The sequence below is a fragment of the Gymnoscopelus braueri genome (genome assembly GCF_963280865.1).
Source record: "Gymnoscopelus braueri genome assembly, chromosome: 4".
In the NCBI taxonomy this organism is placed as follows: domain Eukaryota; kingdom Metazoa; phylum Chordata; class Actinopteri; order Myctophiformes; family Myctophidae; genus Gymnoscopelus; species Gymnoscopelus braueri.
This window is the reverse complement of record NC_137605.1, coordinates 26,704,678-26,727,372: the sequence shown is the minus strand read 5'-3', so window position 1 is coordinate 26,727,372 and position 22,695 is coordinate 26,704,678. Positions and strand designations below refer to the sequence as shown.

The 22,695-nt window shown below is 42.3% G+C and overlaps 2 protein-coding genes across 3 annotated transcripts; one reads left to right on the top strand and one right to left on the bottom strand.

Annotated features, from left to right (window-relative positions):
• Positions 1–2,694: 2,694 nt before the first annotated feature.
• On the bottom strand, positions 2,695–12,490 carry LOC308084710 (uncharacterized protein). 2 transcript variants are annotated; one of them, XM_080427535.1, is made up of 9 exons: positions 12,351–12,489; positions 12,115–12,197; positions 9,983–10,324; positions 8,479–8,757; positions 7,204–7,491; positions 6,788–6,892; positions 5,496–5,557; positions 3,381–5,339; positions 2,696–2,948 (listed from the first exon to the last, which is right to left on the bottom strand). In XM_080427535.1, exons 2-9 carry the CDS (start codon positions 12,155–12,157, stop codon positions 2,925–2,927), a joined length of 3,102 nt encoding a protein of 1,033 aa, XP_080283661.1. In that variant the 5' UTR covers positions 12,158–12,197; positions 12,351–12,489; the 3' UTR covers positions 2,696–2,924. The 2 variants fall into 2 exon arrangements, with proteins under 2 accessions (XP_080283662.1, XP_080283661.1); XM_080427536.1 differs by lacking the exon at positions 6,788–6,892 and having other exon boundaries at positions 2,695–2,948; positions 12,351–12,490.
• A 721-nt stretch (positions 12,491–13,211) lies between these two features.
• Positions 13,212–21,576, top strand: LOC308084652 (uncharacterized protein). Its single transcript, XM_080427435.1, has 6 exons — positions 13,212–13,235; positions 17,527–17,586; positions 18,472–18,849; positions 19,849–20,088; positions 20,747–20,849; positions 21,111–21,576. Exons 2-6 carry the CDS (start codon positions 17,535–17,537, stop codon positions 21,169–21,171), a joined length of 834 nt encoding a protein of 277 aa, XP_080283561.1. The 5' UTR covers positions 13,212–13,235; positions 17,527–17,534; the 3' UTR covers positions 21,172–21,576.
• Positions 21,577–22,695: the final 1,119 nt, after the last annotated feature.

Genomic DNA, 22,695 nt, shown 5'->3' with positions numbered 1-22,695 from the left:
CATTTTCTTTTCAAAGTAAAAAAGACTATATCAAACATTGGATTGAGATAATATCACTTGGTTCGGTATTCAGCCTGTTTCAAGGTTTTTCTGAATAAAGTCACAAACATATGATCAGCTCTATTGTGACCAATTAGTCACAGTATGATATCACTGAATATCATAACATCCTCCCAAATAATGTTTCTGTCAGTGACAAGGGCACTGACAAACTGCACAGTTCGATCAATGCAAGTTTCTTTAATAAAACAGAATGCCACGCTTTTGGTGGTCAGGGCAAAGGTGCTTTGCCCATAAGGTCATCTGACCAAAAGCTTGGCATTTTTATTAAAGAAACTTGAATTGATCCAAGTGTGCAGAACCTCCTCCTATATTATATACTGTTCACTTTTTCTAGCACCATGGACCATTTTATAGTCTGCTGTGAGTGCAATGATTTTCTACTGGTAAGGCATATATAATAAAGAAAATAGATAACTTGCACGTTTCAATATATTGACACTTGTTTCCATGACATTCTAATAATATGTGAGCAGGCCTGGTGTTTCGGGCATCAACTCGCGAGTTGAAAAACAGTAGAAACTAGCTAAATAACTTTTTTTTTTTTTTGGCTGATTTTCGTTTTTTTCCATATTAACACAGTTCGAATGTTGAGGAAGCTTTCGATCCCAACAGATATCCGTTTTAGAATCATTAAGTGGTTTAAATTACATTACAAACACAGCAGTGTTTCTGTGTGTTTCTGTCGGTCTTGTGGGGGCGGAGAGTGGTTTTAACTTGCAGGGACAACATTAGCATGAGTGGTTTTGGTTGGTCGTTGGCCCATTGTTCTCCGGTTACAAGCCTAATCCCCGCCCATCAGTTTCGCTCCTCTCTGTGGTGGTGTAAAGTGACTAAGTACATTTACTCAATTACTGTACTTAAGTACAATTTTGAGGTATTTTACTTTACTGGAGTAATATCCACTGGGTGAATATTCAACCTGAGGCTGAAACTAACTTCACCACGGTGGGAAGCGGCTAGCCCTGGTCCAGAGCGTTAGTCAGTTCCCTCAAGTTCCCTCAAGAGTAGTGAAAATAAACAAAACCATTTCGCTACTCACCGAAACAAAGGCTGTTTTGTGTTGTTGAAAGTCTATTCTCGGAGGTGGGAAGCCTCTCAGCACCCCACCTACTCTGTAAAATACACTTTTTGGGCAGAAAATAAAATATGTCCACGAGACGGAAATTATTTGTATTTACTCCACAGTGCCCTCTACAGATTTGGTTAATGGTTAGTTCAAATTGTCCAGATCTGTAGAGGGCGCAGTGGAGTAAATAAAAATAATCTCACTAACGCTCTGGACCAGGGATAGGAAGCGGCCAGTATTGCGTCTTTTTCGGGACAGAATCTAGTTGTATAAACAATATAACATTGTAGCGAACACAGCAGCTACAGTAGGTGAGGGCAGCCCCAGCTAAACAACAGGCCGTTCGACGTTCGTATGGAAGTATTTCACTGAAGATGTGGCCAAAACAACAGTGGAGTAACGAGGCTAGGAGCTAGCATCGTTAGCTCGGCGCCAAGCGTCATGGCAGAACGTACACCTGCCTGGTGTTTGCATTTCTCCATTTACAACTCGTACATCTACATAAACGTTCATATTTCAAATATAAAGTGCTTATCTCATGGCCACGGGTGTTATAATTATCTACGGGCCCTCATAAGTACCCGTATCTTCCGTATTGTTCAATAAAAAGCATTTTGATCTGATTGATGGCCATCTCCGTTTTTTTTTTCAACTACGCGGCCGTATCGGTTGGGGGGTGTATTGCACTCTTGATACGTTATAACTCTATGAGAAAATGGCCGCCGATCGGATTAAAATGCTTTTTAGTGAACAATATGGAAGATACGGGTACTTAGACCCACCCGAAGTGAATGGTAACATCCGTGGTCATGAGGTAAGCACTTTATATTTGAAATCTGAACGTTTATGTAGATGTACGGGTTGTAAATGGAGTGTGCAAACACCAGGTTGGAGTTAATCCAGGACCTATAGCTGGTGCGTATCTTTATCATTAGTAGGTAAACCTCGACTATAGTCGACTACCAGTGGGTCAAATTTAGTGGTGGAAGAAGCACTTGGTGGTAGCAATACCACAATATAAAAAGTAAAAGGCCTGTGCTCAAAATGTTACGTTCAAGCAAAGTAAAAGTACAAAAGTATTGGCATCAAAATATACTTAAAGTACCTAAAGTAAAAGTACTCAAATGTTTGAAAATAGCTGATCTACAAGCTCACAACACGTTGCAATGCGCATTGTGAGCTTGTAGAGCGGCTATTTTCAAATAGCCTGTGTATAAAATACCTAAAAAAATGTACTTAAGTACAGTAGCCTACTTGAGTAAATGTACTTAGTTACTTTCCACAGTAAAAATCCGAAAATGGGGGAGTGATTAGAGGAGTGGCTAGGTTGAATAAATTACCCATTGTTCACGCCCATTACCTGGAGCTGAGAGGTGCTAGAAAGTGGAAATCCTTTAGAAGGGATTATCTCAGTTCGGACTATTATAGATGACAAGATTCAAATGATCACATCTTCTTCAAATGTGTTCCAATTTCAATGAATGATACATCATATGAAAGCTTATATTCTGTACTTCAACAATCTGTAATAAAATGAAAAATGAAAAATGCCCCGTTGCTGCCTAAAGCACTGTACCCGCTCACATATGTTTTACACTAGAACAAGTGTAATTACCTCATCCCAATGTCAGATGTTTTCTACTTGTTAAAGAGGGGGAAAAAAATATTTTAGGACTTGTGGGATATGTGGGATATTGCAAAGTCAATCTTGCTGGCTTTATAGTGAATCCAGTCTGTCAGCTGTTGCTTTTGTTAGAGGCTATAGGAAGATACAACGTGGGATGTCGACATCTCATCATTTTGGCCTCCCTCTGTGAGCCTGTTGTTAGAAAGACAGAACAAGCCCTTCATTACAGACATGTCATGCATGAGATGCCATGGTCTACTTTTAACATTGTGACAATCGTACCAACAATTCTGTAGTTCCGAAAAAATAAGACTAAATGCATTTTTATGGCAGGGGGTGGCAGAAACGACTAGCTTCACTAAAAGCTGCTGTCAAGAATCCTTCAACAAATGCACATTCGAAGACAGAAACACAATCTGCCAGAGGGCGTGTGTAGGGGTAGAAGCCTGGCAATAAAAATACACTTTCCCTCACTATGCAAGTATACGCAGGAAAGATGACAGGATATGACAAGCATAAGTGCACATCTGAGATAGAGAGCCATGTGGTGGAAATCTGCAACATCACTGAACATATGGCATGCGTTGGCTGCAATATAAAACTATCAAGCTGTGTTTCAGTCACCTGGCGTGGGTGTGCTGGGTGGGCAGGATGCCTGTGGCCAGGTGCATGGCCATGCGCGTGGGCATTTCCAGGATGGTGATGTGGGTTCACATGCATGGCAGCAGGGTGGTGGTGAGCATTCAGGTGCTGGTGCATTTGTGGGTTCCGCTGAGCCATGGGGATGTTAACAGGGGGCCTGGGGCCCCTAGTTGGGGATGTGTGCCGGGTGTGTTCCTTAGGGAGTGCCTGGAACTGGGCCATGGGGATGACCGGAGGTAGGTTTGGAGGGCGCTGGACCCCGGGGGTAGTGGCTTGAGGCTGCCGTCCAGGGTTGAGCAGGGCAGCCTGGGTCTGTTGGTTGCGATTCTGGAAGGTTTGGGCCCTCTGTGTGTGCATCTGTAGTGCAGTCGATGTGAGGTTACTAGGGCTTGCAGAAGGATATGGGACTGTAACAGTGTCTCCTTGGCGAGGTGGATTGGCACTCTGTAAGCCAGGCTGTGTCTGTGGATCCGGGCCCCGGGATGCCTTCTGTGTCTGTTGCTGTGCCATGTATGCCTGTGGGAGATGATTAGGATCAGCCAGAGCTCTTGTATCAGTGCCCTGTAACACAGGCGGTCCCTGTAGCGTAGTAGCTGCTTGTGACGCATTAGCGTGGCCTATGGAGCCCTGCAGCGCCTCGGGCCTACTGCTGTGTACATCTGCCTGCCTGGGGGCATTGTGGCTCTGAGGCATGCTTCTGAAGTCTTGCTGGGAGCTATCCCTTTGTGAACGAGGTCTTGTGTGCGCGCGATGGTCAGCCTCGCGTCGTCTCGTATCAGAGGTGTTTTGTCCCCGGAGGTTGGTTCCATGAGATTCTCTGCCCGTTGGTGGTACAGTTTGTGGGGGTGTACCTCGGCTCCCTTGGGTGGTCTGGTTTGGACGTTGAGGCCGAGTCCTGTGGGGGGTTGTTTCCTGCCGTGTGGGAGGCTGGGAAGTGTAGTCAGTACTATAGCCTGAGGTTGAGTGAGGCAATGCCTGGCCTCTGTGAGCTGCATCATTGGGATACGACGGTGTCCCTCTGAGACGATCCCATGGCATTTGCCGACGGTGGGAACCGGCACTCGCCGAGGCACCGTGGGGCAGGGAGCCGCCATCACGTGGCACCGAGCTACCATCACGTGGCATAGAGATGCCATCGCGTGATGCGGAGTTCAAATTGGGTGGAATCGTGTGTTGTGTGGTATTAGTTACTAGGTCTTGTGGGTAGGTCTGCGTGTTGGTATGTTGCTGTGCAATGTTGTGCCTGTTGATGTGCGTGTGTCCAGTAGGAATAAGGCCAGCAGGTGGTTGATGATCGGTCTGCTGGTGGTCATCAAGATATGACAGTCCGCTTTGCTCAGTCGCGATCACGTTCTGTGGGTTACCGTTTTGTGAAGCGCTATGATTGGCTACAGTGTTAAGAGGCAACAGGGTTCTGTCTTGTGGGTAATTACTGGGTGGGAGTGACTGATGTGTTGGTTGGCCATTGCTCGGATATGAATTTAAATTGACGTGAATGGTAGGCAGCTGTGCACTGCTGTTTTGCTGGGCAGTTGGTGGCAGAGAGTTAAGGTTCACATGTACCATTGGGGGCTGGGCACCGCCCTGGCCAGTGCCAGCCTGTATAAGAATATTAGAGCTCTGCTGCTGTGTGTGAGGAAGTGCGTTTGCGCTATGAGCAAATGCCTGTGTGAATGCTGGGTTATCTATGCCATTGTGCGGGTATGAATTGGCATTCTGAATGACATTGTGTGAGAGTCCATTTGCGTGAGTAAGGCCATTGTGTTGCCGTGTGCTAGAGTTATGTGGGCCGTTCATTGGTGGCGAATGTCGGTTCCCATGGCCTTCACGTGGGATTGTGTAGGGGTGGTTATGGTTCTGTATGTGTGTGTTGGAGTCATGGAGGGGTGGATGGGGACTTTGTTGCAATTCCCCTGTACCATGTGGCAGTGGATCTGGTGGCTTAATGGAAGGAGAGGAGAGACAGAGTGGAGGGGAGAGAGAGAGAGACGCACAGAAAGGTGTTATTCTGAAAAGCTCTACAGCACCATCCCATGGTCAATAGAAAATGGCAGACCAATGATGCATTGTTTGCTTGTCAACATTGCAGTGTCTTACTATAAGCCTGGGGTTTTGCCTGGACTTCAGCACTGGCAAAGAATCGCTCAACCTTCGGTTTGCTGTAATAACAGATATGACAGAAACAAATGTCACTTCAGCACCAGCAGACACAGGCAGCCATATTACTGCGAGTACACATTTACTCACACACAAAATTAATTACGTTGACAAAGCCTATGACTTAAAAAAAAAAAGAGAGAAAATTAAATGGATTTGTTGAATTTCGTCAATAAACCCAATCTGTTGTCTGCTACTGTACTTCTGAACAGCAGACCAATGTTTACATTACTATGGGAGTGGAAGCTTGTAAGCTAATGGAACAATTTTTTTAATCAATATTTTGCATCTAATTGTTCATTTTGTTCGCAAGAAGCCGTGTAATAAGCGGGATAATGTACAGTGAGGCATTCATTATTGGGAAGTAAACCTTTTCACTGCCGCAGCACCAACACTTTGTGTTGGTCCTGCGTCAACCTGTCGGGGTTCATTTCCCAATAATTACCGCCTCACTGTACATTATCCCTTACTTAACCCATTAAAACCGGGAAAGAATAATTTTAGATTTGAGCTAAAAAGCATTATTTTATACTTTGGCTATTCAAAAATAGTGAAACTTTGTGCAAATCTTAAATAATATATAAAAAATGTTCGCTTTGAAAGTATATATATATGATATCGTTGCTGTCCGGCAGGAACCAGCTAACTCAATTTTTCCACTTTTGCATTTTTTTCCATAAATCAGGGCCATTGAACACCCTTTACGTCTGTGTGTTGATTAAAACATTGAACCAATGAAAAGTATTAAAAAGTGCTTCTGACAAAACCAGCTAAATCCATTGGAACCTCAAACGTTCTGCTAAACCAGCTACTGTAAGTTCACCATAGGGGGGGTGGAGTTAGCTGGTTTAGCTGACTCCAGGCTCCACCCCCTTTTGACCTCCAAACTCATTGTGAGCTTGGATGTCCATTCAGCTGTTCTAATCAATGATGAACAAAACCTCCTAAATCCACTTTTTTTTTGTTTTTGTCATTTCCTGAAAAATGAACATTTTGGAGTTAGCTGGTTTCTGCCGGACAGCAGAGATATTCTTTTAAAGCGAACATTTTTAACTCAAAACATGAAAAGGTTTTGAGCACCAATAATATAGCAACATACGTTTTTCACAAAAGTGTTTGGAAGGCATTCGTAGAATCGGCCACAGGTCTTAATGGGTTAACAAATGGTTAGGCGGACATTAGCAGAGAAACACAGACCCAGTCATGTGTGCAAACCCACACAGGCACTTAACTGTTTCTATAGCACACCAGTAACACAATGGCCAGGATGATTAAGATCAGCGCAACCAAACAGCCAATCACGATCCCCGCCACTGCCCCTCCACTGAGACATGTGCCTAAAGAGAGGAGAGGAATTAATAACGATAATGAGTCTGGGCCTCAGACAGGCAGGAGAGGGGGGGGAAGGAATAGGACAGAAGAAAGATTCTAAAAAAGGGTTGATGAATTGATAGCGGAAAGGAAAGGACAACACAACACACAGAAATGGCGAGAGAGCGATGAAAATAAAAGTAATGTGAGCAGAGAGTCAGATTTACTAAGAGATTGAGAGGGAGAGAAGACCGAGACCAAAAATAACAGAGACCAAAAAATAACAGCAATCATTAGTGCTCACATACAGTAGGAGTTGATGTCCACTGTAACTCACCCACAATGGACAAGTCTGTCCCCTGCTCGGACGTGCCTCCGGTTATAGCGTTCCTGGCCACGCAGGTGTATCGGCCACTCTGATTGGCCGAGAAGGTCTGAACGCTGAGCACGCCGCTATCCGGCTGGCCGGAAGCCACGGGCTGCTCGTCGTGTTGCCACGAGAAGAGGGCGGGGGGAAGCGAGTCCGACGTGCAGGTGAGTCGCACGGTTTGTCCCACCACAGCATCCCCTCCCCCAACACACTCTGCCGGGCTGGCCGTGGTCAGCACAGGGATGTCTGGACCATCTGGTGTAGGGGACAGTGTGAAGACATCGGAATCAGCACCACTTTAACCACCTTCAACCTGGCATCCCGATTTTGGTCGTGTCATTATAGGCAAAAATCGACACAGTTGTATGACGAAGTATGAAATAGGGTTTAAGTGGTTATTGAGAGGGGTTGGATAAAAAGCCTCTGGGATGCTACATTTTCATCCCTGAGCATTCAGGGAATTTGGTGGAATAATTCCACTTGAGTCTCCTATGGTGTGTGACGGTGGGAGGTGACCATTTGATAACCTCCATGGACGTATTGTTCGCAATCTATTCCCTTAGCATTAAAACCAGGGGTTTACAGCAGTATTTTCTCTAAGTACTCGTTACATTAGATCAGATGTATTGCTAAATGTAAAGGCATTTATCTTGGTGCCTTTTGACAGCTAACATAAAAGCCAGAACAGGGACCTCTTGTTCAGGATTTCACCAACAACATTCTGTACGCACTGGTGGCCACTAAATGAAGTACTGTCAAATCTGTCTTTGTAACAATGTAGGCCCCAGCAAATAACATTGGAAAATTATGTTGTGTCAGAATCAGTGATGTGTTCAGGACAACATAAAAAGCAGCAAAGAAGAATCCAAAATTGAGACCTCAATGTGTGGCTTCAATAAACCATGGAAAAAGTTGACTGTTTAGAATGAAGGACGCACAACTCAGCTGCTCAGGAGCTATAGGCAATACTGTGAACCACAGGGCCAATGATATCCATCATTGGCCCTTTGGCAAAGTAATTAGAATAAGCAGTTCGTTCATCTACTGGGTCCGCATTGGCTACAGTAGTTTAGCTGACATTTGTAGGTGTTTTGATACACACTAGATAGCACTACATTTTGTATTGAACTTATCATCATGGACCAAAATGATGTATCAAAAAAGGAAAGCATTCCAGTATTAAAGTTGTCCTTTATCAGCAACCCCATCCCAGCATTTGAGAAACACCTGCACCTAACTTACAGTAGACGGTGAGGCTCTGCTTAGCAGTGCGGGCGCTGACAGGGTTGCTGACTGTGCAGCTGTACTCCCCGGCATCGCCCCGTCTGGTTGGGTTGATGACCAGTGAGCCGACCAGTGAGCCGGCTGAGATGGTGATCCTGGAGTCGGGGTTGATGGCTGATCCCCCTTTACCCCACTGCACGCTGGTATCAGTGCCAGCCGTCCACGTGCAGCTCAGAGACACGTTGCCTCCCTCCACAGCCACTGAGGGAACAGACAGACTCACCCCTGCTACTGCGTCTACAGGACAGAGAGTACAGTTGTGGAAAAAGGCTTCACTGAAGAGCGACCAAGGATGAATTACTACTCAGAAAAGGGTTAACAAATGTGACGTTATTTATACATTATCTCACATGACAGACCAAAGAGAGAATATCAAAAGTCTCGAGTGACAAACAAATGCAGGCTGTATTTCTGTGTTTTCGGCTGAGACTAATTTGGTGCAATCAAAGTAAATGAAGGTCGAGAAAGGATGCATATACAGGGCACGGGCACAGATGGCGAATAAAGGGGCAGACGGTACGAGTGGTGGCTGAGATGCCACTTTGGCTAGCAGCCTGAGACGAATAATTGGAGTGGGGGAAGGCAGTGTATGCATGGAGGAAGCTGTGACTAAAAAGAACAAGCAGCAAACGAATATATGCAGGGAACTGGCGAGCTGCACTAATAACTTTCGCAGTAAATTCTGCACCCCGCCTTTTTCTAAGACCTGTGATCCTCCCATGGTAAACATTGATGTGTGACACACACACGTACTAAATTGATTGAGGAGTGTTACTCAAAATCCAGTGAGGGCTGATGAGTTGGCCTGATATACAGTATAATGGGGGGGAAAGGCAGCTGCCCACTGGACTGATGCCACATTAGAAGTATATCTAAGGTAAATGGGTTTCCTATACATCTGAGAGTGCTAAATCTAAACTGGTTTTGTATGTCACCTTATCATGACTGAGCTTGTGGACAACTGGGAAAACCATCCAAAAGTCATATCGCTTTGTTTTGCTATTGACAACTTGTCCGACACTCTGTCTGAACTGTACTCATTCAGCAGCAAGTACCACTCAACTGGGTGCTACTGTATGTGCAGCATAAAACTAAAATGAGAACGCCATTTGACCTGAAGTCTATTGGTCAGCAGTCCTTGATCAACTCTCCTGCTCTGTGAATCTTAATTAAGCTAAGCCCAGGGAGTGAGTTAAGATGTAAAGCCTTGAATTTGCATAAAAACCTAAACCACTTGCATTAACACCCAATTTTTCATTTATTTTACCTCTCCTACAATGGGTCACTAATTTCATCATACCCTTTAACCCACACACTCCTCCTCTCTTTTCTTCAACCTCTTTCTCCCTCATGTCGTTGCTCCTCCTGAAACAGTCTCTTCTATGGAGACGCCCGTCCCCTCCCTCCTCCTTCCTAAGCCCTTCATACCGCCTTCACAAGCGATCCATCCTTTATCTCTTACCGAACACCCTCAGCTGTATCGAACGGGAGTTGGTGTCAAGTCCTGTGGTGGCCAAGGGGGCCACTACCACCGAGTAGTTCCCAGCATCTCGGAGCTGGGCATCGCCGATCCGGAGCTGGGTGGCACTGATGGTGACCCTGCCCTGGTACTGAGCCACGTTGTTAATAGCAGGCCCTCCGTTCACCCAGAGACCCAGGGGCGTGTCCCCACCCGGGGAATTCCATGTGATGGTCAGGACGTCTGACACAGTCAGCACCGTGAAGACTATCTCGGTACGGGTCTGGACCAGCACCGGGTCGATCTGAAACCCGATGGGAACTGGGTCTTGGCTCATGACAGCAGCTGGGGGACCAAAACATTTTCAAAGCGATGATGAGGAGAGAAAGCTGGAGGTTATTAAAGTGGGATTAAAGACTTACAAGAAACAGAAAGGAAGACAGTTTTCTGTGGAAGTAGGAATTATTTCTTTCAATGGGTTTTGAAAAGCCTTAGGATGGAATTATCACCAATATGTTCAATGTTGATGTTTTGTGAGCAGAGATTCTTCAAATATAACTTTGGCATGTCCATATTTTTTGCAGCAGAGATATGACAACTACAACACAAGTGGGGGAAGGAAAGTGTAGGCCTCATGTAGGGGCCATATCCAATGAGAAAATAAATATTTTAGATTATATTTATTTTTACCCACAGTTTTGAGGTATAGGTATGCATCTTGATGAGACAGACCAGCCTATGAAAATCATGACATATATTAGTATTACCATATTATATTCTGATTTAATATTCCTGAACCCCGACATAAACAGAGTTCTCTTTGAAATGCAGTTTTCAGTATAAATGTAAACCAGCATTTTACACTTTCAACACCAAAACCCCTTAAAACCGGGAAAGCATCAGTGTAATTTTAGATTTTAGCATTGGCTCTTCAAAAATAGAAGATATACAAGCTCACAGCGCATCACTTCGCAAGCTTGTACATCTGCTATTTTTCAAGGTTTCTTTTTTTTTAATCTTGAAAGTGTGAGAACTACCGATTTAGAAGGCATTTGTAGTATCGACCTCAAGTCTTAAAGGGTTAAAAAGTCAAAATGTAGCTTTTGCAACCAATTTGATTTTGAATTAAGATGTCCTCCAGTATTACAAATAAAAACTGTGTTTTGCTTACGGACCTAAGGTGTACTGTATGTTTAGGTTATATCCTTGGGGATTCCACCGAGGGGAATTTTCTGTCAACGGCACATAAACTGTGCAAGAAAGCCAACACTATAATGAATTATAGAGAATCAAATCAATATAGTCCTGATCAACCTTGCTGGAATGTGTTTACAAGGTACACGCAACGAAGAGCCGAATGACAGTGTTAACACTGAGATGGATTGCACAGCACAGGTTCTCTGCATTGATCCATGACTCTTTCAAAAAAGGTTTATTTTAGTGGGCAATACCTGATTAAAATAATCCAGAGTCTGAAATGTTTTTTCCACACGGACACTGGAGTGGAACAAAATAAAGTCCTGAGAGTCACAAATGAAACTGGTAATTTATAGAACAGCAGCACGGTGAGCAGACTGGAATGCAGTCAGGCAGGTTTAACAGCAGTTTAGGAGTGACTTTCTGCTTGTAATGTTTTGTTTTAAACTATGCATGGAATACTGTAGTACAGGTTCTCAACCAGTGGTCCGGGGACCACCAGTGGTCCTTGAGAGGTTTACAGGTGGTCCCCATGCTAAATGATGGGAGAGTTTGGTAACCAAATGTATCCTTATAGATATTTAACTCTTAAGAGTGTAACATTAAACCATTCACACTCTCAAGAGTTAAATTATTGTTAAACATCTGCATTACTTAATTAAATAATTGTTATTTTGATCAACGTTTGCTTGTTATCTCTCCACATCAATACAGCATGGAATTGTGGGCCAAATCTTATCCAAGACAACAACAAATGCCGAAAGATAATGGACCTTGATATAAAAAGGGTTGAAAACCACTGTAGCCATGGTTCACATGATGACAGTCATGTTTCAGGGCTAAAAACCACTCCTGTATATAGCTACTCTCTCGTCCGTTTCCCACAGAGGAGCCCAGAATCTCCTGGCTAAAAGGTGGCCCAAGAAAGAGTCTTTTACCTGCCAATGACAGAACGAGAGGAAGAAGAATATGTCCCTTCATCTCCTCAGTAGAGATGCAGTCTCAAAGGGACTGAATGTGGCTGGGAAAGAAAAAAGAAAATACCCCATTAGCCATATTAGTGCTGCTAAAGACATTCATTGTGTGACAAGATAATACACCATAGCATATTCAATTAGCCCACATTTAGCTAACACATTTGTGTCCCCCTAAAGCACAAAGGCTTCAGACTTACGAAAGCGTTTAGCCGCAGCCTTCATGTTGTTCATAGTGGCACCATCTCTGTTTATTTGTTTTTAAAACTAATCGTCCACTTCCTGCTCTACCTCAGTCAAGAAGAGAAGACACACCTGTTGTCTTAAAGGAGCCACAGCCCATATGTGTGATCTACTATGCATATTTAATTACAGCCTAATAATGACATACAGTAAGTTAGTAATTTTGAGGTAGCGTTTATTGTATCATAACATTTTAGGACCGCCGCGGCAGGATGCCAATCGTGGACATTAATATCCGTCGCATCACACCCCCTCCCTCCCTCCCTCCTCTTACAAAAGGCATGTACAGTACTGGTTCGCACATTTTTTAGCTGAAGACCCAAAAGAGAAATTAGACGTGTGCCTGGGACCCAAACTAGTGAAAATAACAGATCAAGCTCACAATGTGTCACTTCACGCAGCATTGTGAGCTTGTAGATCTGCTATTTTCACTACTTCTTAAAAAAAAAACTTTTATCTATGGAAATTATGTTTAAGTCTGGTTTCCTTTTATTTTTTACATCTAAATGTGCACTCTGCCAGAAAACTCCCTTGTCTAAGATAAGGATTCACAACTTCACAACAAACATTTTTTTCTTTGTTAAAAGTATTAAAACAAACTAACCATGTGTATTAATAACATAGGTGTAAGAATGTACTATTAATATCATCTTATTTTAATTGTGTTTTTTTTTGTCAATGTTTTTGCCCTTTAAAGTTGTGTCCAAGATCAACTCAGATGGACTCAAGTCAGATTTCTACAAAAACACAATTTAGTCAGGCATAAACAGGTTTAGCTATATCCTAAGGTCCCCTGTCTCACTTCCTGGTTTAAAAAAGTCGGGAAAGCTGTGGAAGCTCTGGTAAGCTTTTTATTTATTTGATAAGTGCACTAAATAACATTACTATCTGGTGTGTCCTAGCCTTAGATCAAGACTATCGTAGATGTATTTAATCGAGTCTGACTTTTACTTTCGTATCTACGAGAGTCTTAGCGACCACCCCCTAATTTGCCCTGAAATGTCACCAGCAAAGCCCGTATTTCTCCGAACATGTACAAATGCAAAATATAAGGTGCTTACCCGCGTGCCCCAAGTGTTAACTAGGTGTCCGGAGTATTTGTTTAATGTATTAGTCCATATTTTTCAATAAAGAAGTGTTTTGGCCGATTCTGTCTGAAGTTCCCAATGGGCGGTAGTGACGGAGCGCATCCGGTGAAAGCCGGAATTACACTAAATGTTTACAGGAAATAAGCTAGGGGGGGAAATGGCGTTCAGCCATAGACGGGATTAAAACACTTCTTTATTGAAAAGTAGGGACCAATACATTGCACAAATACTCCGGACACCTAGTTAACATTTGGGGAAAGCGGGTAAGCACTTTATATTTTGCATTTGTACATGTTCAAAAATGTCAAACTCGATCAAATCTACGAGAACATCTACGAGAGTCTTGATCTAAGGCTAGGTGTGTCCCAACCATAACAGTCCTTCTAAATCCAAACTAAAACTTTTTTATGTAATTCTATTAGCTTTTATAGAACTTTAAGCAACTTTGAGTTGACATCTAAACAAAAAACGGGTTATATGGTTTAATAGTCAACACTTTGATCTTTTAAAAATATATTTTCTTGGCATTATTGAAGAATATATAACAAAATAAATAATTATCAAAGGTTTGTCCCAATTCTCAAGAATGGGTGATGTGTGTGTGTGTGTGTGTGTGTGTGTGTGTGTGTGTGTGTGTGTGTGTGTGTGTGTGTGTGTGTGTGTGTGTGTGTTTATATATATATATATATATATATATATATATATATATATATATATATATAGGCTAATTGTTTTATGGAAGACACAAAAAAGGGGATATTTACTCACGAGTCGACCCATAACAATTGGTCCGCGACCCAAACATTGGTCCCGATCCACTGTTTGGGAAACTGTATATGATGATTAGGCCTACAATTCATGACAACAACTTTCTGCAGAACCCTAATTTATTTGTAACAGCATACAAAGCAGCAAACCAACTCAACACAAGGCATAGAAAGGAGGGGGGGTGCTCCCTGTAATTACCCCTCTCTATCACAGTGGTGCGACAAATACACTTATTACAGCACATAATACATGAACCCCATGACACATTAAACCCAATAAACACATTGCCTTGCACATACTTACTAAATAATAAGCACAATAAAACATAACAGACATAGAACACGCCCTGAGGCATTCTGGGAAGTCTCTCCTCAGCCACTATCAGCCCAGCTAGGACGTTACAGTATGTAATTCCCTTTTATAGAACACATTTCTCATATCTCACTATTATTTTCATTGGGGCAGAGAAAAATACTTTTAAAGTTAATAGGATGGAACTAATTATATTGGTTGCTTGTGAAATGGTGTTTAAATTCCATTTAAATTCCATTTTGAGCCATACTTCATACAAGGAACATTTTTCATTCGTCAGAGGAAATATAGTTCAGTTGTTATGTGCACGGGGTTCAGATGAGAGATGTAGAGAGGTATATGGTATCTCGACTGTAAAAAAGTTTACCTCCAAAGTGAAGCCACTGGAGTTGAGTTGGTGTTGGTGGTCAATAGACAGGGGTATCTTAACTTTAATATCAACAAAACCTCTAACACTTCAGTATCTGTGTAAAACATAGTGGTTGCAGGAGATAAATTATCTTGGATTTAATTGACTTCCAAAAATATAATTTCCCATTTGTGAACATAACGATTTAGTATTATGACAGAGTCCGACCAATGCCAGATTTTGGGATCCAATGCCGATCCTGTTTTTGGAGAGTCCTAGACCACCGATTACTGACAAATATTAAATATTTATATTTATATATATATACATATATATAATATGTGTTCTTATCAATTTTGGAAAAAAAACTTAGACTTTATAAAACTTTCTCTTTCAGAACATTTAACTAGAATTCATTTAACCACTTAGGCCCTATTGAGTAGTCTTCAAAAATAGCCGATCTACAAGCTCACAATATGCCATAACACGTTGTGACGCATTGTGATATGTTGTGATCTTGTAGATCTGCTATTTTTCAAAATGTCAAAAATATTTTTCAAAATGTTAAAAATAGGGTAAAAAAAATCTAATAATGGTCCATATAACAGACCGATATATCGGACTGTACTATGCATGCACATTAAAATACAAAACACACTACTGTATGTGCCCTGTATTGTTCCCTGTCCTATAGGCTTGTTCTTGTTATATATAAAGTCATTAAAAACGTCAACACCTGCAGAGACGGTGTCTTTGTCAAAGCTTTACTGGTGCTCTACTCATTGGTAAGCCATGTGGACTATAATGATATAGAATAAACGTTATGAATGTTGCGCCAAGGGCCAGATTTATTACCCCAAAACATTCAATGTTATCAGTCTAAGATGCATTACAAAGTTGAGGTAAGGACAAAGCATTTTTCATCTGATATATTAGTGCCACCCACTGGCCATGTCCAGCTAACAAGACCTTTTTCTAGAAGAACAACTCAAAAGAGAGAGACAACATTAGGCAATTCCCTTGTTTTATCACATGTCTGCCAGGCCGGGGGGTGGAGATTATATTTTCGCCCCTGTCCATGTGTCAGTGTGTCTGTCCATATGCCTGGCACTTTTTTAGTTGTTGATGTATTTTAATTATTACTCACTGTGTAACCAGCTAAAAAAATAAGGTCTATCACCTCGGGGAAAAAGCACTAAGAAGTTTGAGTATAAAATAATACTACAATATGCATAACAATGCATATAACCATTAACACCATATTTTTTCTGAAAGTATATTTTAAATAGATAAAAATCATTATCAGACTATCCAATCTAGAAGATAAGTTAAGAAACATTTCATGACACAACATTCTAACATTTTCAACAGCTAACCTTTAAAATAATGTAATTTTATTCCATTCCATTCTATTGTATTTATGATTCTGTTTTTATCTACAGGTCTGTTTGATAACAGTGACTCAGTATGGCTGGAATCCACATCCACACAATCAAACTTGTTGCATTGTTGTGGGAGTGTGTGCTCGGCCAAGCTGCTGATAGAGGTTGGGGATAGAAGGAAAGGAGTGTGGGGGGTTATGTGGGGTTATGGGTAGGGCTGTTATTCCACTAGAGTGTGCAACTATTTAAAACTCAGCGCGGTAGCGGTGGCAATTACTGTACAGGAAGGGGCAGAGGAAATCGCACAGCATGGAAACTAGTTGACGCCTAAGTACAGAACCTCTCACTGCATGGACCTGACACACAGACAAAAGCTCAGAGAAGCACAAGTTCCTGGGGCCTTTAGTTCTGCTCAAATGGATATTTTGTCACATGCCGTAAACATCTAGGTTTTGGCATGCTATATTCATTCTTTGGAGCTGATATCTTCAGCTATATTTTGTCCCTGGATATCTTTTGTTGACAGAATGGCAAGTACATTGAAGACCTGTCTGATATTGTTTTATTTGGGGCCATAAAACTGCAAGCAGACATTGTCCCACACCTTACCCCTGGGTAAAGTCTTTTGAATGTGGAGAGGAAATTCTCCCAAGCTCTGACTCATCTGTAGTGTGTATCTACGTGCTGGGAAGGTAGGTGAATTCCATTTTAGCAGGCTGGCTTTTACCTCCTGTGCAAATTACTGTACTGAGCTGGACAAATTGAAGTACCGTTTTCATATAACACCCTTCAAATAGAACATGACATTTCAAGTTACAGATATTTTTCTATATAACAAAGCTTTGGTCAGTGTTCCTCTACTACTGCTGGGAGTATTTTCCCTATGATTTTGTATACTGTAACAGCAGTGCTCCAATGTACCTCATTTGTTTTTGGCCCCATACACATTAGTCTCTGTTCTGGTCTAAGTTGTGGTTCTACTGCAGGTTGCAGTGCTGCAAAGTGGTGGTGTTTATAATGGAAAACATTCATTCTAAACGCTAGGAGAGTACTTAACAGGGTAACCAGCAAAAATTGAGTGTTTATTTGTAATTCTTTGTATTATTGTGTCTGGAAATGGTGTCCTTGCTGTGTTTTGCACAACACTCCCATGGTGAATATAGAGAAAAATTGTTGCAAAACAAATGTGAGGTCACAGACTAATTCCTTCAACACCTTTTCTGTCTTTCATCAGCAGGTATCATGGATCTTCATTATTTCCGATGCTGGAGAGTTGCCCTGCTTCTTCTCTTAAGTAAGGCCTTTGCAAAAAAAAAAAACTGTGTTGAGGTTTTTGATTAAATCAGGAGTGTAGCCAGGTTATTGTCTTGAAATATAATTTCCTCTATGTACTTCACCCAGTACTACCGTTCATTCAGTGCTGTAGATTGTTTAAGTTCACTGCAAGGGAAACATTGCAGAGCTCCCTCTGAGGTCATCTGAGGCTAAACCATAGGTTTCTGTCCACATGCAAGAATGTAAATCTGTTTGTAGATAATAGATGCCAGTATGTAAATGCATTGTAGATTATAGATGCAAGTATGTAAATGTATTTAGAGATTATAGGCACTTAAACAGCCTTTTACATTTGTAGCCCGAGTGCATTACTTAGCATGTCCCTGTTTCTCATGTTTCTACCAAGCCACTGCACACTGGGGACGCATTGTTAATAATTTCCCTGAGTGAATACAGACCTGGTCCACTGCAACTCTGTGAATACAGAGGGGCTTACTGTACCTGGTCCGCTGCAACTTTGACATAGATTTTAGCGTACTAATGTGGTTTGATGGATATCACATTAGGCACAGCTGTCGTGGTCCATAAATCACTAGCTGACATTGCCTGACAGAAAACAGGCATACATATTCATAAGGCTCATGCTGAGGAAAAAGTTGTGGAAATGACATCCTGGTATGCCAGTCTAAATTGACAGAACCGTGTAGATTACTTATAGCAGCTGGCAGTTTTAGTCGTCGTCTCAATGCACTTCCCTTGGGCGAACCGCCAAAAGCATATAGAATGTATGTCAACCACATAGTCAACTATTCATTTATCACTATACAAGTGCTCAAGCAGACACTCCTTAGAATGCCGTTATTAGGAAGGAGAAATAACAATGATACTCAATCTCTGTTGTCAGTGCCGTGTGGGTACCGGTGTATGTCTGTGCACATCGTGGATGAGGACCCTGTCCATGTAATCCCTGGCACCAGTCTGGTTCTCCAAGCCCAGATCAGCCACGGACCCCTGGAAGAGATCTCCATGGTTACTTGGGAACGGGAACCCGAAACTGGAGATTCCCTCAGCAAAGTGACAGTGGCCACGTGTCCTGGCAAAAACATAACGTGTGCCGATAAACTCCCAAATGCGCATGCGAGTGCAGAACTGAGTGCAGAGCAGCAGGGGACAACACTGAAGCTGGAGGGATACACCCCGGCAGACAGCGGTGTTTATGCCATAACCGTGACGGATCAAAAAGGAGTGAAAACCACGGCACAGTGCATTGTCAGAGAATATGGTATTATCAGAATCCCCTTTTCTGCACACTACAATCTCCTAGGTTTTGTTTCTGGATTATTTCGTCATGCTACGCTTATTCCTTTCCTCATGGAGGATTAGGTTTCCAGTCAGTTCTGGTTTAGCTATTTTCCTTCTTAAAGTATCCTTGCTTTCATTTTCATCAGCCTCTGCTACCTCTGTCAGTTTATCAGTTCTACTGTCCCCTTTTTATCTATCATCTCAATTTCTGTGCTTCTCCATTTCATTCCTACCCCTAACATGAAATCACACTCATCCCTTTTAGACATCCGTCTACTTTTATCTGAGGAATATGCACACTTTCTCTAGTAATAAGATATTCTCCATATCTCACCATCATCTCCACGCATTACAGTTTGATGGTCTCCAGTTTACACCAGTTTAGTTCAAAAGCAAAGTGATACAAAATGAATACACAGACAGATGTAAGCTGTTAACCTTTTTCTTTTCTTTTTTTTTAATCTAACCCCACAACATCTAAAAATTAAGATAAAAATGCAAAAATGTGACTGAACTGTGTAATAATTGCAATTGAAAGAAACTGCAACTATTACACAGGGGGGGCAGGGGTACTTGAAGGGGATCCAGGGCGTCCCCAGCAAAATTAGTTTATCATTATATCGCACTCTGAATCCATGCCTCTGATTTTCATTACCCCCCCCCCCCCACCCTCTCTGGCCATTCATGTTTAATGCTGTTTTACCCCTGCTTCTGGTCTAATACATGCATTTCCTTTTCTGATATGTTCGATATTTATATTTGGTAATATCACATGTAAAAATCTATGTATATTAGCCACATTAACCCTGGCGTCTCTATTTTGGGCAAATACATTGTTTTCTTTCTCAAAAATAACCAAAATAGATGTGACATGTTGGGAGCTTGTAGATAGGGATTAAGTGGTTCATTAAAATGTCCACCCCTCTGTCTACCCCCGCCCTCCCCAAAATCGAACTCTGCATCTATCTATCTTTTGCAGAGCCTGTGCACCACGTCTCAGTGAGCCTCAACGTCTCTCACTCCATCCTTGTCTGTGGAGAAGCCTGGGGGACGGACCCGCACTTCAGCTGGCTCTACGAGAGAGACGCCATCAGCAAATCTGTGGGGAGTGTGTCCAGAGATGGGAAGACCCTGTATGTCTCCAGCACGCCCATCTGTGGGCACTTCACCTGCATGGTTACTAACAAGCTGGGCCACAGCGTTGCCACGTACACAGCAGGTACTGTATCGCTTCAGGCTGGTTCACTGACCAGTGCCATCCATCTGCTGTTAGGTCACACGCTAGCAATGCGGTCCTTGTTATGTGCACTGGGTTCATTGCATTTTATGTTCAAATTCTGAACCGAATGTTTATTCGGTTCAAGAATAAAATGGGGGAAAACATGTGCATGTGCATGTTAATATGACACGCATCAAATCAGTTTTATAATGTTAATAGAGCTTCAGAGTCTTCTGGTGGCTGTCTGTGTAGTGTCCTAATATTGTGCAGTGTCTTAAAAGTGCTTGGTTTTGTGTATTGTATCATAGCTGTTTGTGCTATAAAGGGATTTTCCAATCTTGGCTCAGTAACATAATAATACAGGACATAAAACTGTACAACCAGAAACTGCTAATGCTAGAAGCCTACTGCTGCTACCAGCACTACTGCTGATACTGTAGCTAATGACGCTAAATAAATGCACATCTTCCCATCTGGTAAAGCAGCAGTGTCTTAGCAGCGTCACTTTCCTCTTGATGCAGTTACGGTAATTAATGAATTCAGTGACTGCAATGTGTGTTCTTTTTCTGTCTTCTGTGAGAGTGTGTGTAATGTGTAATGTGGGTGTATCTGAACTCTGTCTGAACTGTATGCGTTTTTCTGTGCCTGACACCGACAGCACCATGTGAGACAGAGGGCAAGGGCCGGGCTACGACGGCGGCCGTGGTGTGCCTTGTCATCCTCGTAGCGTGTGGAGGAGTATTGGCTTTTCTCCTGTGGAGGTACAGTGCATTTGCCTGCTGACACTGTGGGCCAGGAGTCACACTGCACAGATACACATCTCACTTCAAAGCCACTCTTATGTTAGAAGCTTAAAGCACTGCTGTGGGAAAATCTGAATGTTGCATATAGATTCTTTCCATACGGGGAAGCGATATATGAGACATGATAGTACCGTCTCTGTTAATTATTATGTTTTGTGAAGCTGGTGTCTCGCGTGCCAATTCTGCTTGATCGTGATATATATTTGGTTTTCTCTTTAGGAGGAAAAGACACAACAGCAGGGGTGAGCGGCTGCATGAATATTTGGATGACAACATCTGAAAAGATGCAGCCTACACATTTCCCCCCAGTGCCTTTGAAATTGGCAAGCTACTGTATACGTTCCGGTTTCTCAGCCCTGCTATTGGTGCCGGGGGACTGAAAATGGACCCCACTCCTTGGGAGGAACCTCCTGTCCTGTGAGCAGCATGACCTCGTGGTTGAATTTGACAAAAGTGAAGAGTGAACTGCTTGCCGGCAAATGATAGTGTTCCATCAATAGATTTGTATTATCTGACTCCTTACACTGTGCCGACATCTTGTCCTTACATGGCCTCTTGTTGAGCTACTGACATTATTATGCATGCAAATATGAAATAGGAATATTTTTTATGAAACAATATTTGTTTTTACGTACTGTGTATTGTATTAAGCTACACTGTCCTTGTAATAAAACCTTCAACAGCATGGGTATTGACTCAAATATTGATATTTGAATTAGCTTATTCAAATAGATATCTCCACAGTGGCATGGATGGGTCTGTAGTACGTTAGTCTTGTATACAGTATGTATGTATGTATCTGGAGAGCATTAACTCCATAGAAGAGTTTCCTTAGAGGGTTCTGTTCTCTTGCCTTTGGGAGTGAGATGGTTTCTTTTCCATCCCAGAATGCAACGTGTCTATTTACAGAACCCGTTACCTAAAATTCATCATAAACTCATCGTACAGTATGTACTTATTTGACTGGTGTCCCTCAGGGGTCAATACTTGGCCCTTGTTTTCCCTCTACACCAACTCACTTAGCCGAAAATAGCCGATTGACAAGATCAGGTGTTGTAATGCAACGTCGCGTGTTGTGAGCTTGTAGGTCTGCTGTTTTTGCAAATGTTATGACATGTACAGAATAGGGATGCTGGGGGTTATGTGGTTAATCCTTCCAAGTCAGCCATCCGACCCATGACCCAAAATTGCATTATAAAACAAAATGCCAGACACCAGAGGATTTTAACAAGATTAGTGCCATGTCCTAGTGCAAGGGTTCCCAAAACTTTTAAGGCTGTGACCCCCCAAACTAATCATATTTGAACTGGGGACCCCCCACCTTGACAAGCACTTGGAATTGTTGCGAGTTGAGGCATTAAATTTAGTTTGATTCGGTTCCACAGGTAAATACTGTGAAAATAGCCGAACTAGGTAATATTTGACAATTTGGCCAATGTTTGACAATTTTTATAGTATAGTTTGTTGATTACATTTGACGTAGTAATGGTCTTATTATTTATATTTATTTATTTATTATTTTAGAGGTATTAAAAAGGTCTTAAAAGTCCTTAAATTGTCACTTTAGAAATGCAGGTACCCTATACACTTATACTGTGTTGGTTTGTTTACTGTTGAGTGAAAAACAATGTTGCACATTAAGCTAATCATCTGGGGACCCGCCTGGGGGTCCCGACACCCAGAACCATTGTCCTAGTGAACATACTGAGCTACAGACGACCGCATGAAGGAAAACCTACACTTAACCAAGCAACCAAAAGTCAAATGATGGATGAGTGTGGGGGAGTTGGGATGATAGAACATC